Source organism: Chelmon rostratus, chromosome 20, assembly GCF_017976325.1.
Source record: "Chelmon rostratus isolate fCheRos1 chromosome 20, fCheRos1.pri, whole genome shotgun sequence".
Lineage (NCBI taxonomy): Eukaryota > Metazoa > Chordata > Actinopteri > Chaetodontiformes > Chaetodontidae > Chelmon > Chelmon rostratus.
The window spans coordinates 4,589,541-4,608,465 of NC_055677.1; the positions used below are offsets into that span (position 1 = coordinate 4,589,541).

Sequence of the window (18,925 nt, forward strand, 5' to 3'; positions counted from 1 at the left end):
GAGCTTGGCACTAACATTCTGGGCTGGTACCGTTCTTCTGGCATCTGCCAAACCCAGAAGTGTCAACAATCTCTATAATTAACTATGATGTATCTTTGTATATGCAAAATAGAAGATGATTACTTTTCAGATGTTGTCAGCATGTTTCATGACAAACGTCTTCTTTTGCTCTTGTCTGTATGAACAGGAACCTTTTAAAGGCACCACTTACTGAAAGTGGCTGCTCGGTAGCACTCTGAACAGATTGCATATATCCACTGAATAAACATCATTTTAAAATCCAAATGAGCACATTGAGCTGAGGTCATCCAGGTCAGTCTGATCTGGGTCAGCCAAGCCGGTCAGGACTCTTTAAACAGTGACAGTCAACCGGCGCCATAGAAGCGGCCACACTTGGGTCAATGAATGGACCCGACTGCAGGCGGATTGGCCCAGGGCCTGCTCTTCAGACTGTAGCTAGCAACTCGCAGAGCCGAAGCAGATGCTGTCAGTCAGAGCCCCCTCCACCACCAGAACCGTCCCTGTGTAGGAACAGTTTGGATAAGCTACACGGGTGTCTCCTATGTAATAAATACAAACATGGCAAGCCCTCGCATCACTGCAAAAGAAGGAAAGAGGATCTTAAGGGATTTCTTTATGGCTTGAAGAGCTGGTACGGATGAAGATGAAAAGGTCACAGTGTGATGTGAAGTTGCAGATGTTGATCCTTCAGTTGCACCTTAGCACATTTGGTACAGTTATAGTTTTTCTTGCTCTGTTCTTTTTATCTTCCTGTCTCCGTCTCTTTATTTCTCACTCACACAGTCATCAGCTTTTCCATTCCTTTTCTCCTCCTCCTTTTTTTCTCTTCTGACAGGAGCCATGGCAAATCACAGCCAAGCTCCCAGTTGTTGTTTAAGTGGGAAAGAAGCTTTGCACCTTTCTCCCTTTTGCTTCTTTTAATTGCTGATGGATTGCTTCTATCTCTCTCATTCACGTTATCATTTTTCCTCACCCTCAATCTCTTCTTTTCTTTATTGTACCCTGGTGATCATTCATCTCATTAATTTCAGTTAAGAAGTCACCCCTTCATCTTCTTCCCACCTTTTCCATGAGGAAGTAAGACAGAGGCTTTGCAAAATTTGGCGTTGAAGGCTGGACATAGTGGCGGCAAGCTGCCAAAAACAAGCAGTGTTTTTTTTTAGTCGGCCCGTCATTCCTCTGACACTTTGGTCAGAGTGCAGTTTCTACAGCTGGTTAAACACAGCTTGGGGTAAGCCGAAACAACATGCCGTTTACACGGAGCCCCATGACATCTGACCCCTGTGGACATCCGCCTGCCTCTAGTTGTTTTAATTAACTTGAAGGCAGAGTAAGGGAGAATTGCTTCCAAAACGTTTTTAAACACTATCACATCACTTGATATATTAACAGATCCAAATGGTAATGAAAGGTGAAAAAATAGGAAAGTGAAGACCAGGAATACACGTTTGCATATCATGTTGGACCCTCACTGCAGTGAGAGACTGTGTGAACTGTGAACACTGCACACCGCACTTTACACCTACACCTACACCTCTACCTCCACCTGCACCTTCTGTGTACTTGACTTTTATGTACACACATATACTATAATTATATACATTTTAGTATATCAACACATTTCAGTTTCTTTGGCATATTTTATTCTGTCGGTACATTTCACTGTGTATATTTTATATTTTATTCTGCTTGTATATTTTATTCTGTTTGCACATTTCACTTCCATATTTTATTGTTTATTGTTTAGTATATTTTATTGCCTAAGTATATTTTCATTCTGTTATATTTTTAATTGCTTCACGAATATTTTTTTTTATTGCATGTTGGTTTATTTTATTTTATTGTAGTTATCTTAATTTTATTCACTCTTTCTAGTCTTATCTTTCTTACCATCTAACATGGGGGTTGCAATGAAAATTTCATTGACATGTGCAATGACAATAAAGACTCTTGAATCTTGGACATTTTGCATGCTACTCTGAGGTTTTGCCCCTTGACTTTTATTCAAGGTTCTTTTGTGGTTTCTATTTCCTCACCCCTGCAGTGAACTTGGTGACAAGAGGTAGACTGTTAAGGGTCAAAGCGGATGTTCAAGAAAGACCAGGTTCTTTTATATTTGGTCCTCTTGTGTCAGTGTGTTGTGTTTATAATATTGTGGTATGTTTTTATGTCTTAAAGAATTTCTGCACCAGCATCTCTCTGTAAGGCGCATAAAGTCTCAATCCAACTATTCAGGATTGATGTTTTCTTGAATCAGCAAACTCCAAGTTGTCATGCTGATTTTTTGGGAACATTAGATCTCCCATAGCTGCTTTTGGCTTCTCTAATCAGACCAGAATGTCTTAGGTACGTTTTAGAAGATAAAACGTCACTTGCACAATCTGTATTCTGAAAGCAGAATAAGTACATTAGGAAGCATAATGCATGGCTAAGGACATGATGGGTCTGTAGTGATACAGATGTGTCAATTTACCTGTATACATAAGCAATGTTAATTGCATTTTTGTGTAAAGTGTCATTTATTTCACCAATTGCGTGTAACTCTGATATTGTGCTGAAATGTGACTTGAGGGGGTTCAAGTGAAAAATGAAGAAAACACGAAAAATATTCCGCTTTATAAAGGTGATACTGTTCTCTCGCTGATGCTGGCAAGTTGGTGCTCCCATATTAAGATGGAAGATAAGAGTTCTGTAAGAGCAGGGAGTGTGTGTGTGTCTGTGTGAGTGTGTGTGAGTGTGAGTCTGTGTGTGTCAGACAGGAGGAATACTTGGCTCCACTGACCTAACGGACTAAACTATTTGGCCTTCGGCTCTCTGCAGCCTTGGACCTGCCAGCTTGTGCGGGCACGGAGAAAAAAGACCCTTATCGGTGACCTCAGTCCTGTCCAGTCTTAGCTTATATGGGCACACTCCAGAGCTTTGAATCACTGGTCCAGACTCGCACCAAAACAACGTTTAATCTGCAGGGACAGTTTGAATTCCTGTATTACTCAGCCACATAGATTCCTGAAGCCATTGTTAGCATTGTCATTTTTACCCAGGAAAGGAGTCTTTGAGGGTGACATAACATAGGACTATGAATGTTAAAGCAGATGAAAAGCTATTCGTTAGTCATTTGTAACATAAAATGCCCAGTCTGCACCAAACCAGTTCACAAGTCAGTCCACTCATATTAAAAACATAAAATATATTAGAGAAAAAAAACACTGACATAAATCATGAAACTACGAGCTTTGTCTGTCCTGCAATGACCTCCACACTTCTGGATGGTGACCCCCATCCTCCTGGAAGCTACAATTACTCTGTTGTCATTAGGCAGTCATTATGTGCTCCTCTTCCACGGTCTGCTGGAGTCACACAGAGACCTTTTAACCCCGTGTGAAACCTACATCGTTGCTGCCATTAAACCCAAGTGTAGTCTCAGCCAGTCTTTCCTGGCAGACTTCTCATGTTTTTCCAAGACATAATCAGAACTAAAATATTTGTGATGTCAAATTACAGCTATTTTGGGGACAAAAAAACATAAAAAATTTTATCCTATCTTACTCATATTAGTTGGACTACTTTGTTCTCGGTTTATACTTCGATTCGGTGCATACTAAGTAATGTGTACATTATACGCTCTTTTACTGAACTTCACATCTGTAAACTGTTTGCATTTGCAAAAAACTGCAAGTGACCCTTCTTTCACCGAAGAAAAAGTTGATCAATGAGCAAATTTGCACCAAAGTCAGTGTACTTCAGTAAGAGTTCCTCTGTATACATTATCGTACATTAAATGGACAGTAGTCTGTAAGACCACCGGCCGAGAAGAAGCTGGTTCGACTCACTGAGAGACAGTCAACCCTGCTCCCCAAGATGAATGTTGGATGAAAAACAAGAATGTGCTCTGCTTACCGCTCAGCTCCTTTTACCCCAGACCAGACCTCACTTTACCTGTCACACATAAGGCTCCCGTTGTGTGTGGATCTGTGTAGTGCAGTGTGAGAGAGCTATAGAAACAGAGACCTTTTTAAAGCTGCATTCAGCAACATTTCTATGTAGTAATTCACTCATTGTTGCAGCTTGTATGATCTCCATTGGTCATATATCTGCAAAGAAAATTAAATCTTGGTTTAGGATTTGACACTGGCAGAAAATTGTCCAGAAAAAAATGCATCAAGAAGGAAATACAAAGCACTATATCCAGAGAAAGTGAGAGTGTGAAAATATTAGATGAACCTCTAAATCAATCCCCATCAAGACCGTTAGGATACTGCATCTATGCTGCTGTAACCCTGGCAATGGTTCCCTGACAACAGTCGCTGTAGTTGTGCAGGAAATATAGTGAACAAATGAACAAATAAAGCAAGTAAAGCTAGCTACAATGGTTAGGCAAGATGATAACATTTCCAAACTGCCCACCATCAGCCCACAAACCACTGATTGCCGTGTATTACAGGTATTCATTAACAGGTATACTCATGCGAGTTTTGTGTGTGCAGTGCCCCCTGCCTCCCTTCTCCGAACTAAGACTAGCTTAGTTACCTTAACTCAGCGTAAAACACACTCAAACTTGACAAAAAACAAATATAAAATAAAGTGAAATTAAACTCACCGAAACAATCTTGGATAGTCTTTCCACTGTTCCAACAATCACCAACCCTGGTTTATTCAAAATAAGATTGATAATAAATGAGCAAATTGAGAGCTTCATTGTCAGGGGCTGGTTCCACAGTAAAACACCTGAATCTCTGCACCTGTTAGTCACTGAACAAGATCCGGAGCTACTTAATCTCCTTTACATTTGGCACTTCCCAACCTGCAATGGGCAGGTGCAATTTTATGCAAGAGGATGCATGCTTTCTGATCCCAACCACGTCATCCAATGCATGGAGGTCACAGTCCAATAACGCCCACAGAACTACATCATTGGTAAAGACACTATGCCTGGGGTTCCCAAAAGGGATGCTTCTCAACTGTGCCAACAATTCTGTCCATGAAAACAGCAAACACAGTCAGTGAGAAGTCCCGCAATCTGTGCAATAATAACTCCCATCTCCTCACATCTGGGAGTCTTGCTTGGTGGTTTCAATACTGCAGCTGGCATCAATAAGGATGAGATAGTGTTCACTACCTCATTCTGCTGCGGTTGGTACAGCGAGTCATTTATTGGAGCGCAAATTGGCAAATCGGAGCTGGATCAGTTACACTTGTTCAACAACAGCACAGATAGGTGTGTCTGTTTGGGCCACAGTTACAATGCGGTTCCTATTTTATTTCAAGGCATCTTCTGACAAATTGTGGCAAGTGCAGCGAATTTGAAAGCGTCAGTGGAAGTCAGTAGTTTTGCAGAAGGTCAAGAGTATGGCTGCCTCTGCACTCTAAACATGCAAAGGCAAGAAAAACATACTGTTGTTGTTCTCAGTGTTTTCACTCCTGAAATATTGCTTTGAGAAATTTCCTGGATGCTTGAGTTTATAAGATACTGACCACAGAGGTCTGTATTACGTATTAGTCTGTGACCGGTCACTTAACATTAGCTCTCCATCCAGTTAATCATTTTGTCCCTGCAGGATCATGTATTATTTATACTCGTTTGGCTACTGTGGAATTTCCCTGAAAACATTCTGTGTTTATGATTCGTTTCCCTTTACCCGACAAGCTAATTGCATTTTCTTTTATTTATTTTTTTTCCCACCCTGGCTACTAATTGCTCTTGTCTGAATAGTCAGCTCCCAGCATAATGCTGAAGTAGTCCTTTTTCCCCAGTGGGGACCAGAGCTTTGTACGGGGGTTAACTGGGGACATGGGCAGAGTGTTGGTTGAGTCAGTCTTGGCACTGAAACTTTGCAGAGCAGAGCTTTGAGTCAAGCTCACAATGTCTCATGGAAAACTGATTATGAACTGGTTCTGAAATCCTGCAGATAGAATTTGGATGTGGATGGTGGTGATGTTGTTGGTAACGGCAGGATATTGCAGACAGGATTTTATTTTTCTTCAGTCTGTAAATGTTACACACTGATGTGGTTCATGTTCTCAGCAGCTAGAGTACTTTGTTTATATAACCAACCATTAAGAATGAATTTGGAGCACACCTAGTCAGCTCTGACTGATAGCTGTGGCATGCAACAATGGAAAGAGGCTGTTGTGAAACTTATTTTTAAATGCAGTTTTGTCCCAAATGTTATGATCTCGTAAAGTTTGAGCAGGAAATACCCTGAAAACTCTCTCATGGCCTGTCCGGTGGAGGACTGTTTTTGTTTTTTGCCATTGCTGCGATAAGCATGGTGAAATGTCGATGGCTTAGAAAGAGAGAGAGGTAGAGACAGATGTATCCAAACATGAATTAAAATACCTGTGGAAATATGCTTGGCTCCGTTCCAGCAGTGAGGATGGCGAGGTTTGAAATGGCTTATTCTCATTCCTGTAAACCATCTGGTTCGTCTCACAAGCAGTTGAAATTTAAATTGCTGTAAAAGCTGTTTCCATTTTATGGGACAATCAGCTGTGCTGTGTTGTGTTGATGTCCTGTTGCAAGGCTATTAGACCATTATCTCATGTTGGCTGCATTGTGGAAAATGTCCTACTTTATGAGGACTGCTGGCGCCAACTGTTAGCACTCAGTGGCGTGACAGAAACAAACACATTCCATATTGTACATTTTACTATATGTTATGGTCTTGTGTATAAATTGAACTCTGCTGCAAAGGTTTTTGAGAGGTCTTGGATCAAAGGAACCTACCGTCTTTTCACATTAAGTGAGCTTCCTGCCAACTCTGACTTTTTCTGGATTCAACCGAACTGAGAACAAGCCTCTTTTATACCTCTGCTATACATTAAAGCTGCACCAGGTGACTTCCCACTTCGGAAACCCCACATGGCAGCTCCAGATATCTGTTTGCATTTCCGAGCATATGAAGGACTCCATTGTAACCGTGCTTCCTTAGGACTAAATAAGTGTATCTAGAGTGAATTTGTAGTTCACTGCTGCAGTCCTAATTTGTGATTTAGGCTTGAAATTGCACACTAAATGCAAAACAAGCTCTATAATATTTATATCTAGCCGTGCAGATAGTTTTGGTTTTGAGATGCATAAACTGGCAGTTGTTTTCACAGAGACTCTTTCTTCAGGTAAAAGTAGTTATGTTTCTGATTCACACTGATTCTGAAAAAAGACTCATTGCTTCTTTTCAGTGCATCACAAACAAAGCTCCATTCACCTCTATTGCATAGCAGTGGAGGCAGAGAGAAACATATGCCTCATCTCCATGGCTACCACTAGAAAGAAGTGAGAAAATAATTTTTCTTGTTATGTGGGTGAGTTCACCATTTCAACAGTAGGATAGACTTTCCCATACAAATCATCCTGAGCGCATCTTCAGAGTCCTTGTTGCCATGTGTGGCTAATATGGTTCAGTTGCAGTGGTAAGGTGCTTGCAACACTATGTAATCCATTTTTCCCACTGGGATCAATAAATTGCTGCAATATCAACCACAAACTGCCTGTTTTGGATCAGACTTCTCTGAAAAACAGCATCAAATTGAACAAATATGGTAGCTTGCTGACTTTGAGACATTCTTTGTGTGTTAGGCTGTCTCTTTCTGTGCACATGGCAGGCACACAGGCCTTGTACTCCTATCTGAGCATGACTATCACATTCCTAACATACAGGAGTCACATTTGCAGGTGCTCCCTCATTCCTAACATATATGTGTCTCACATTTCTCCTTGAACATGGCAGCCACATTCCCATGATACAATTTTTTTCGACTACTGAATGAGGCAGTGGGACATGGCTATAGGCAAGGCAGCTTTATTTATACAGCAAAGTTCAAACACAGACTATATTGTTCAGTGGACTCGAGGAGAATATGGGGTTCACTTCCTTCCTTGTTTACGTAACTGACTATGAAAATATACTCTGCCACACTTGTTAGTGTCTGTATAAATCCACGGAGTTCATAAAGATTGTAAAAATATATATTTTAAGAGTGAGAATTAGATTTACTTGCACCAATAGTAGAATCTTGCCCCCTTGCTAAGACATTTGAATAATATTTTTATTGTTTAAGCAACGTGTGACTTATCAAGACCTCCCTAAAGTCAAGAAACACATCATTATTGGAGCACTTGAAGTCTGTTTATTTCTACGCCAACACAAACAAGCTTAATCTCTGCTGTCAGACATTCATACAAGTGAAAAAAGTTCGTTTTGTTTCTGACATCACCCTGAACGAGATCATTCATCGCTGAGCTAAGCGCCACGAGGCTTTGATCACAGCGGGAGAGTTAACACTTAAATCTGCTCTCCTCTTCTTAACGACTGTGCTGACTTGCTGCTTTAGCTGGACGCTAACAGAGCAGCTTTGTGCTAAATGGGAGGCCTGTAGCCTCACCTGGTCACACGCATGCTTCTGTTTGTTCTCAAGCTAAATACACAGGCTGTGTGGTCTTTGCAATTTACCTCGAACTTCCTGCTTTTCACTACAACTCACAGCTGACGTCACCTCTGCTCCGTCAGTCAAACACTGAGCTGCTGAATGAAAGGATGTAAGATGTTTTGTCTACCTGTTGTTTGGAAACTGAGCTAATCTGTGGTTGAATGGAACAGGAAGGGAAATGCCTCTTTGAGCCTGATTATTTATTTAAACTTATTTAAACCAGTTATTTATTGAAACTTAGTCAAACACACAGATCTAAGGAGACCTGGTTATCTGCAGTAAGTCCCTTCAAAGTTAAACAGTGTTAAATGACAAGACCATACCTGGATTATTTTATGTTTTAGCCTATTAACTACAAACCAAGTGTGCTTAGCAATACTTAAAATCGTTTTTCAATTACACATATTATGATTTATTTACTGTTGTCAGAGCAGCAATTAGATTTAATCACATTCACATGAATTTTTGTTGTTTGTTTTTGTCAAAATGAAGTTATTGTTGCCTGGTGATGCAATCGTTAGCAGGTGCAGCTGGCAACAAGCAACCTTTTATGCAGGAAATGAACAAATTCACATTATTACTTAAATCAGTGTTTCTGTTTATTTGTCGTCTTGGTTTAATTTTCCCTAACATAGCTCATTGTTACAATCTTTTATGTAGAGCTGGCTCTCAAACCACCATTATGATGTTAACATTGTTTGGTGGATGAAGTTCATGTCAATCAAAAAGAGGCTGGGAACAAACAGGGGTTAAAAAGATTAGACAGTGAGGTGGGCCCTGGGAGAGAGAGCAGTGTGTTTGAAAGATGTGGTGAGACCACAGCCGCAGAGGATTTGCTGCGTAGCAGTGAGGTTTTGTATGTCTAAATACTTGGATACAGTCTATGAGCGATTGGTTTTGGATTTGTATGCTGAAACAAAGTGTGCGTGTGAATGTTTGTACGTGTGTGTGCATGCACGTGCGGCGGCACACTTGGTGCAGAGCGTGCTCCTGTCCAAGTACATGAGATGATTGAGGTTTGATTAGATCACATTTACTCAGTCTCTCATTAGATGTGGCAGCTCATTACAAACTGATGTGGACTGACTGACAGCTGAGTGACTTTGGCCGGCACCATTTAGAGCTGTCCAAATACTGTGTCCATCATCACCACATTATTATGACCTTTTTTTTTTATCTTTCTGATCAAGCCCTAATACTCGACCTTTCTATCTTAGCCAAGTAGAGAAAACACTTTATCTAGAACTCTTATACGATGAACACCTTAACCAAATATGTGTCCAAAATATGAAAATCTCAGCAACACCGAGACGCTCCAGAAGACACTGTCTTGTGTCTCTCTGAGAAGTATGTGTGTATTTGTGCAATAGCATGTCAGTTTGTGTGTGTGTGTGTGTGAGCTATACTAAAGATGATATCAGTAGTAGTGCACGAAGATCCTTTACCCTGTCTGCCCTGATGTTTTATTAAAAACTGTATTTTGTTCAACTGTTCGCTTGTGCAGTGAGTACTGTTGTGTGTGGTTACACCTGTTTTCAATCAAACTGAACTACAGTTGTACTATTGTACAGTTTAACTTTGTATTAACCTGTGCAGATGTTGTGCTGTCAGTCATTTTATTAAGAAGGGCTTTTTCTTGCAAGGCAAGAGAGGTCACTCCTTTTTGTAATGACAATCCTCGTGTCTCAAGTGGTGCTTAAGTAATGAGTCTGGTTTTTGCCATAATAGGGTGTCACATGGGGACTTTCTCGGTCAGAGACACACACTCCCAAAACCCGCTGGCCCATTTAAGAAACACCCCTGCAGAGGCAGCAGTGTTTGGATCATTTTGCCCATTTGCAGGGTGTCAAAAACCAGCGTTTGCTTTTACCCCTCGGCATCTCATGCAGATGCACAAAGTCGGCACCCTTTATCATACTGGAGCACTCTTGGCTTTTAACTAACTTCAATGTAAACCTATCTGCAACACATTGAGGCGCTCTGAGCAAGGTTATGTGATTATAAAGAGCAAAAATGTCTGCAAAAAAGGATGTCGGGGTGGATGGATTGGTCAAATACAGGACTTTCACCTATGAGACTGGGGTTCATGTCTCATGTGAAACCAGAAGTCAACGTTGACATATTTGAACTTATCTACATAAATTTACCTACCTGACACACTTACCATAACTTACATCGACATACGTAACTTAACCTGTCTACTTAAATGCTCTTTTTCTCATGTGAATACTGCAGGGACAACTGATGCTTTTTTTTTTAAATAAAAAGAAGTACTTTCTCGTTGTTTCTGACTGACGCTAAATTCTCACTGATTTACTGTTTATGCAGAAAGCAGTTCTTAGGCAGAGGAAAGGAAGGAAGGAATAATTTGCTTTGTATTCAGTTCTACCACTCAGTTTTGAGCTCTGCCTTCCTCATTTATTCTTTGAAGTGATATCACGCTTTAAATACGAAATGCTCTCCAAAACTGAATGTTTCGTAGTGAAATGTACTGAACATAGTAATAAAAAAAAATTATGTTTTGCTTTCCAAAAAATAGCTGGCTTTCTCGATTTACACTAAGCGTCACACTCTGTTGCGTTGGAGCACTGTAAGCTTGTACTGTGAGATTAAATGTGTTGTCACTTTGTGTCTGCCCTAAAATCATAGCTTATCATGTCCATGTGTTTTGCTGGCCTGTTGTCCAACATATATCCTCTTCCAGAGAGAAGGGAGTTCACCTTAAAAAAGTCAGTGATAATTCTCTGGGACTCGAAGACGCGATCACATGGCAGCATCTTGTACTTCATTTATACATCTTGAAGTTATTACCGGGAACACTAGCTAGGGGACATGTACTGTATCTCCTGAGCCTTCTTCATCTCCTCTCCTTTCTTTCTCTTGCCCTGTTCCAGTGCAGGTGGTGCTCACTCTCAGCCAAGCTTGATTACACTGTCACACCCTGACCCAAATTGCACAAGTTTCTCACAGCTGACAACGTCTTGCAGTGGGATGTTTTACATTTTCACTGCTCTACTTTCATGATTCGCAGTATTCTTGACACGAAAGGCCAGGATCAGCTGTTTGCTTACAAGTACGGGATGATGCATGACACAGGACAAATGATGTTTCGTCAAAGCTCTTGTGGGTTCCCGTTGCATCATGAGAACTCGAGCGAGTGCAGAGAGTGTGTCTAAGTTTCCATGGCGATCTGTCCAGCTGTTAAGTGTCTGACCCAGCGGAGGAACATCTGCGGTGATGTCACTTTCGGGCAAAGACAGAGCGAGGTGACAGGCTGAGCTGTGGGACTGCTGGCCGACACACTTTGGCAGGACTTTACCAGTGACAACACAGAAGAGCCAGAGCGACGTCCAAGTCGACTGGCGAGGCAGCCAACAGGCTAATCAACATTTTCTGATTCTGGGCTTCTCTGGAATCAGAAATGGGTCAAAGAGTATTTGGAAAATATTTCTGGGAGGAGTGTTTGAACAAAGGCAGCTCTAAAGTACACTCCAGCTTAGTTACAGCTACAGTGCAGTGGAGGTTATACAGCAGCACGGTGTGGGTTGCACTTTATTGTTATTTTTTAATTGCTGCAGTCTGTCGGGATTTCAATCCAATTAATGCATGGGGAAAGAAGTGTGCCTCTCTTTCTGTGGGGAGCCTAACTGGCCACACACACACACACACACACACGTGGAAGTCTTTAATGTCTGCACTCTCCATCTCAGTCTGTCTCCCCTTTCCCTACTCTTTTTGTCTTTGTCGCTCCTGCGCACACACACACACAAACACACACACACACGGCACGCGGTAAGCCTAATTTACAGGAGCTGCCACTGCGCAGAACGTGTGTATTAGTCTAACCTAATGCCTTCCATATGCCCAGCCTCTATACCCTGCTGCCCATACACTCTAAAAGAACAGACGATTGTTCCAGGGGTCGTCCTACTAAGGAGAACCAGGTGTAGAGTGAGTGTGCATGTGTGTGTCTGACAGAGGGAGAGAGAGAGGGATGTTGCGGTAGGTGGGCATTCACAAAGTGCGTGCCTGTTGGAGAGAGAGTAAGAGCGCATGCTGGTTGTCTGGCATGCTCGTGGACTCGTGAATATGTGTGTGTGCAGTCGAGTGTGCATTCAGCCTTGAGTACAGTACTGGCAAGTTTACAGAATGAGATGACAGATGAAGGGTGGGGGCTTCAGATGGATAGACGCCTCTTCTCACCCTCTTGGCAAACTTTATGGGGTGTATCTGACATTTTGTCTTCAAAGTGTCTAAAGACAAAGATGGATGCAGGCAGTGGTTTTGAACTCCATGGTCAAATTGAAACTAATGTGAATAAAAAAAGTTATTTTTCAGTGTAGTTAAATTATAAATTATAAGATGACTACACCTCCCACACTGTCTGTACTGTGGAATGCTTCATTTCTAAGATATCAGCCCTGTGGCCCATGGCTGGATTAACCCACTAGGGGGCTCCAATGCAAAAATGAGCTTTAGACCACCAGCGGCCCCGACTCCTCTCTGAATTGTGTACCCTGTCACATTCAAGTACCCATCGAACCTAGAGCACACAGCACACCACACATGGCAGCTTCATTATGTTTTGTCTAGCCGCAGATACCAACTGGTGCTCCTACTTAACTGACCGCAGGTTTGCTTTGTGTGAAGTTAGTTGGTGGTAATTCAATTAAACACAAACTTATTATGCAGTACATACAATTTTAAGAGCAGAAATCGTTTTAAAATGTCCTTCATTGGAGGTAATAATCAGCAACTTTAAGGGCTTTATCTTTTTCACATTGTGTCTTAGTTGTGCACATTCTTTTGCATGTAGTGAATTTGCCCCAGACTGAGAAGTTGCTCCAAAAAACTACTGTAGTGTGGTTAGAAAAAAGTGCCAGATAGTTCATCATACAGAGAGCACAAGATTGTCACTTGACTTGAGAACACAGCCAAAGGGGAGACCTGGCTGCAGGTGTGCTCCTGCTCAGACAAATAGGATCCGTCATACATCATTAAGATACTAATTGCAGTGACTCAGATAAAACAGGCTCTTGGCACCAATACACAGCAAGTACATGAGATGCCAAATCTGCACCAGTGAGATTCATTTTAACCCTTGACACCATGTTGTTTCCATATTGCAGCAATCAGTGTTCTTGTACCTCTTTGTTTGACTTTTTCAGCTCAGTTTATTTCTGTTTGGCGAAGGTGTCAGTAGACCGATGGTGCACTCCGTGACGCACTTTGTTGCATGAGGAATTTATTTTCTTTTCCCCTCCGCTAACGTGGTTTCCACCTCCATGATCTGCTCTTTGCAGAGCGCGGTTCTCAGGGAGCCTTGGACCTGACGGAGTTGATCGGCGTCCCCCTTCCTCCCTCCGTCTCCTTTGTAACGGGTTTCGAGGGTTACCCCGCCTACAGCTTCGGCCCGGACGCCAACGTCGGCCGCCTCACAAAGTCATTCATCCCTGACCCATTCTACTATGACTTTGCCGTCACAGTTACAGCTAAACCTACCACAAGGCGTGGTGGCGTGCTGTTTGCCATTACAGATGCTTACCAAAAGGTAGGTGACACAAATCAATTTAACTCTACTCCTTTGTATTTTTTATTTTTCTATAGCACCAGAAAGTAAAACAATTTTCTGCATCTCTCTCTCTCTTTTTTTTTTTGTAAGATTGTACACTTGGGTATCGCGTTGTCCGAGGTAGAGGATGGTTCCCAGAGAGTCATATTGTACTACACCGACCCAGGAACAAGAGGTGGGACCCTGGAAGCAGCTTCCTTCAAAATGGGAGACCTGACGGGACGGTGGGCGAGGTTCACCCTGACTGTACAGGGGGCAGAGGTGGGTGTGCTGTACTAGTGTTATTTGTGGCATTTCATCAGCTATAAACTATGATCATATTGATTATTTTAATGACAAGACTGGCTTGACCTTCTGATTTCTGAACTGCACTTAAAACTGTGAGTTTTTTGAACAACAATGAAGGTCTATGGCACAGAGGAATAAGTTATATCAGGCTTTGGATACGCAGACTGTACTTGTTATAAAGTTAAATTCACTGTTGGTCTTTTCATGGGATTTGTTGAAAATAACAGATTTTTACCAGACCCTTGGACAATAACCTGATGCAGTAAAAAAAAAATGCTATGCACTGACAAAACTGATGTTTTGTGCAGCTTATGTTTTGCATGCAGCCCTTTTTGCTATATTTTCATGCCATCATGAGAAGTTGCCAAAATCAGGAGCGTTAAATAGGCTCCATACGGCACTTTTATCTTTCACAGATGTTTATTTAATATGCGAGGATGTTGTCATAAAATGAATGTGTGTCTCTGTATATGTAGCTGCAGGGAATAATACAGACTTTCTTTTAGCATTTTTTATTGATTTGTGGAAGTGTGCGTGTGTGTGTGTGCCCTTGTCACTCAGGTGCGTCTCTATATGGACTGTGAGGAATACCACAGAGTTGCCTTCACCCGGAGCCCTCAGCCTCTGACCTTCGAGGCCAGCTCGGGGATCTTCGTGGGGAACGCCGGGGGCACGGGCCTGGCGAGGTTTGTGGTGAGTCTGGATGGGACTGGATTTATTGTCGTGTGTGTGTGTGCACATATCTTCTCCGTTTCTGTGTACATCATCATCTCTTGCAACATGAACGCCTCAGGATTTTCCTGTGCGAGAGCCGCATTTCTGTGTTGTTAATTCCTCATTCCTAATGTCAGCGGATTTGGATCAGTGGGTTGACAACAGATGTCAAATCCACTTCTAGTTGCAGAAACAAACGTGGCGTTTGGGCGGCTGCCTATTTTGCATTTGAGACATGAACACAGTCGTCTTTGTTGGCAGCTTTATGACCGCCACAGGAGACAAGGAATGAATGACCACATGTGTTTATGAGCACTGCCTTATCCTGCGAGAGCTCATAAATGACAGGCTGCATATGATTTACATTTTTGGAATATAGCTGATCTCTCATCTTGAATTACTTACACTGAGTGCAACCGTGAGCGCAAATGCCAATTCTTTAATTACACTGAATAGAATCAAACAATAGTAAGGATGCGAGAGTGGAGGTTCCAATCCAGTGCAACTTTTAAAAATACCCCTGAGTGGTTATAATGAGGGTTTGTGACAGAGAAGTGCTGAGTAATCAGATCCAGGAGAAGAGGTAGTAACACATGCTATGATGTATTCTTCTCTCGGTGCACTTGTAAAAGAAAATAAACTAATAAATGCTTCAGCACTTTCCTCCAAATTATTTATGATTTGCTGTTTTGTAATTGCAAGAAAAGGTCCGTCCCATTGTAACTGGGAGAATGATGAAGGGAAAGTACTTTTCAATTATCTGCTGTGTGTATGAGATAAGCAAGAAAAGATTATATTTATCTGGGCCAACATGTGTTTTCACTCTTATCAAGATGAAACTTCGCCAAAGCATTGTGAGAATATGAAATTTTAATTAGAGAGGAGCTAAGCACATATTATAAATCGGCTTGTGGCCGTTGGCTATACTAGAGGAATACATGACCTGTGACCTTCAAAACAAAAGCCTGACCTCGTCTATGCTGCATTTTGTAACCTCTGTCCTCTCCTCCTCTGATTTGTAGTTATGTAAGTTCATGTGACGGACAAACTGCAAGATGTTTCATGTCCAGGACAGTGGAAAGAAGTTCTTGTAGCCAAGCCTCTCATTAAGATTTTATTAGAGAAATCTGAGGAGAGGTTCAAAGAGATCCAATGAGCCAAGGAGGGAGAAAATGTGTTTATTCAGGATTTTTTGGTCTCAAGGGGAGAGCCCATTTTGTTGCTGGAACAATTTCTCAAACAGGTTTTCGCTACCTACTGTGGCTTAAAACCAGCTCTGCCGTTGGTATTTACACAGTGACAGCCCGAGTTTCATTTCAGACCACTGATCACTTCATTCTACCATTATTTAAAGTATAATACTAAATGCTCCCTTCACACTCTGTCTTTATTTTATAGAGTAAAAGTGGTCACTTCATTTTACTAGTAATTTTTTCAAAAGGTTGATATTTTCGACCTGTTTGTATTTACTGACTCCAGAGGATGACTTTGGTTGACTCTACAGTGGCTTGGTGCGGTAGCAAGGACACTGAACCTATAATAAAGACAACAGGAAGTGTTTTTTCCCCCCATAGTAGAACCATTCAATATACTTTACGTTTTTTTAAGATAAAATGACCACTTTTTTATCCCAGGAGTCTTAGCCATTGACATCCTGTCAAAGCCTCATTAAAACGAAATCATTTTGGTTGCATCTTTTCTAAAATACCAATTTGTATGAAATAAAACATTGCGAGAAATGCCCACCGTCTTAAATGAATAGTAGGCAGCGTTTGTTTGAATCGGGAAGGAGCTAGATTATCAGTTTCCAGTCTAATCACCTGTTGATTATACCTCCATAATTAGCATCCAGATATGCATGCCAGTTAGGAGCTACTTTTAGGACCCAGATGTCCAGATGTGTCAGGAAATAAAAGATGATTCTGAGGCTTGGACACCTGCCTGCCAATCAGAAACAAGTATTTTGAGCAGACATAATACAAAAGACATTAAAAAGGCAGCATCAATCAAGGGATGCCACTCAATTACTTACACCTTTAAGGAGTACAACAGCAGAAAATCAAGCCGAGCACCTCTTCTCTTCTGTAGAAAACCCTATGTGGCCACCTTTGCTCAAGATTTTTTTAAACCTCAAAGTATGGCCATCATAAGCTGTGCAACATCACCCGGAGGCCCTCTAAAAGCTTTTTGTCCTACCTCTTACCAGTAAGCCTTCTCCTCCCTCTCTCCTCCCATCTCAGACAAAGAGGAGCAGCAGTGACCGTCTGTTTCCAGCTGTTCAGTGTTTGAACTGGCAGCTCCATCAGAGATCCACCTCCTCTCGGGGAGAGCAATAACAGCCACGCAGCAGCAGTAGCTCTCTGCATTAGTACGCTCACACACAGCTTCATGTGAACACACACATGCAAGCCAATATACTAAAATATTTTACTCTCCGTATTGTTAATGAAACACACTCCATGCTGTGTTTTGGAAGATGTTCTTGTGTGGCTCGTCTGTACACGAGCAAGAAATAGACAGAAATATAGAGACACAGAGGGAAACAGTATGTGCAGCTTTCTGATTGTCTCTTCTTACTCATAACATTGAGTAAAGTCAAGCACTTTAATGTTCAAGCTGTGTGCATATGGTTTGAGTATTTTGTGCCACATATTTGCTATAAGAATGCAGCTATCGAGCAACATAAGTGCTGGATGTAAGAATGTACCTCTAACATGTTTTCTCAGGATGTCAGCTTTCATTGTGAAAAAAGTGGGACTGTCCTGTTAAAGGTGAAGAATTCAGTCCATATTACTGCTACCAGGTATTATCACTCTAATTTCTCCAAGTCATCGTACATTTTGTTCTAATCAAATTGGTGACACCTTGTGGCAAAAAGAGGGTCTCATCACATGATCTGATACAGCCTATCGCTAATTTGCATGTGCTGTGACATGTGTATGTGTCATTATACATCATTTAAAAGTGGGCTGGCACACACTGACACACACACACACACACACACACACTTGGCCAGCAGCAGCTGAAGTGACCTTGTCTCTGTTGCTTTGGCAACAACACGTTCCTCAACATGGTGAGTGCCAGTGCCTGCAGACACAGAACAATACCTTAGAAGCACTTAACCTTTTTCTTTGCCATCCCTGACATCTGAAAACTCCTCCGAGTACCAGTCCTTGGACCCCAACCAGGCTGCAAATTATACACAAACAGCTGACTACCACCAGCTACAGCTCTGATATGTTGCAACTTAAGTCAGGAGCTCCTCCTCTGAACTGCTGCACAGTCAAACCATAGAAGTAATTATTTAGACGTATTTAACCTGGTCTTCAACCACCGTGCCAACAACTGTCATATCTGTATACAGTGATTTATGTGCATAGCAATCATTCACTCATTCAATTGTCACTTACAGAATTAAGCTGTTATATCAGAAACAGAATGACTAGCAGTGAATAGACAGGCCATTCAAACATCCTATCAGTTAAAATGGCCTCAACATCAGAATCAGTCGGACCTCACACAGTCCAGGGTCACCTCAGTTCTCACACAGATCTTACCAAGTTCAGACCCGTCTGCCTAAACACCAAACAAAGCCAGCAGTGTGGGTCCATCGTGTTGTCTCAAGTCCAGAAACAGATGCTTTGCTGTAGTAAACCGTCCGACAGCTCATAATTAATATGAACCATGTTTATCTAATGGGGCAGCCTGTAGCAGTAAAAATCCACTCCACACCTGGTAACCCAAACCTACAAAACAATGGGTGAAGCACTACTACTACCCTAACCATTTTTTAAATAATACTTATAGTAATTCTTAACCAAAAATCAAGCCCTGAAAGTCCACAAATGTAAGATCATTCCCATGTGTGACTGAAGTATTTATGTCCCCGCAGTGTGATGTCACTCT

At 41.7% G+C, this 18,925-nt stretch overlaps 1 protein-coding gene across 2 annotated transcripts in view; it reads left to right on the top strand.

Moving 5' to 3' along the window:
• The window catches only part of LOC121623978 (collagen alpha-1(XVIII) chain-like), a 59,929-nt gene that overhangs the window by 19,079 nt on the left and 21,925 nt on the right, over positions 1–18,925 (top strand). For both annotated transcript variants that reach the window (XM_041961540.1, XM_041961541.1), the window contains exons 3-5: positions 13,749–13,996; positions 14,108–14,278; positions 14,867–14,998. In XM_041961540.1, coding sequence (XP_041817474.1) covers positions 13,749–13,996; positions 14,108–14,278; positions 14,867–14,998 — 551 coding nt within the window. The remainder of the gene's footprint in view (positions 1–13,748; positions 13,997–14,107; positions 14,279–14,866; positions 14,999–18,925) is intronic.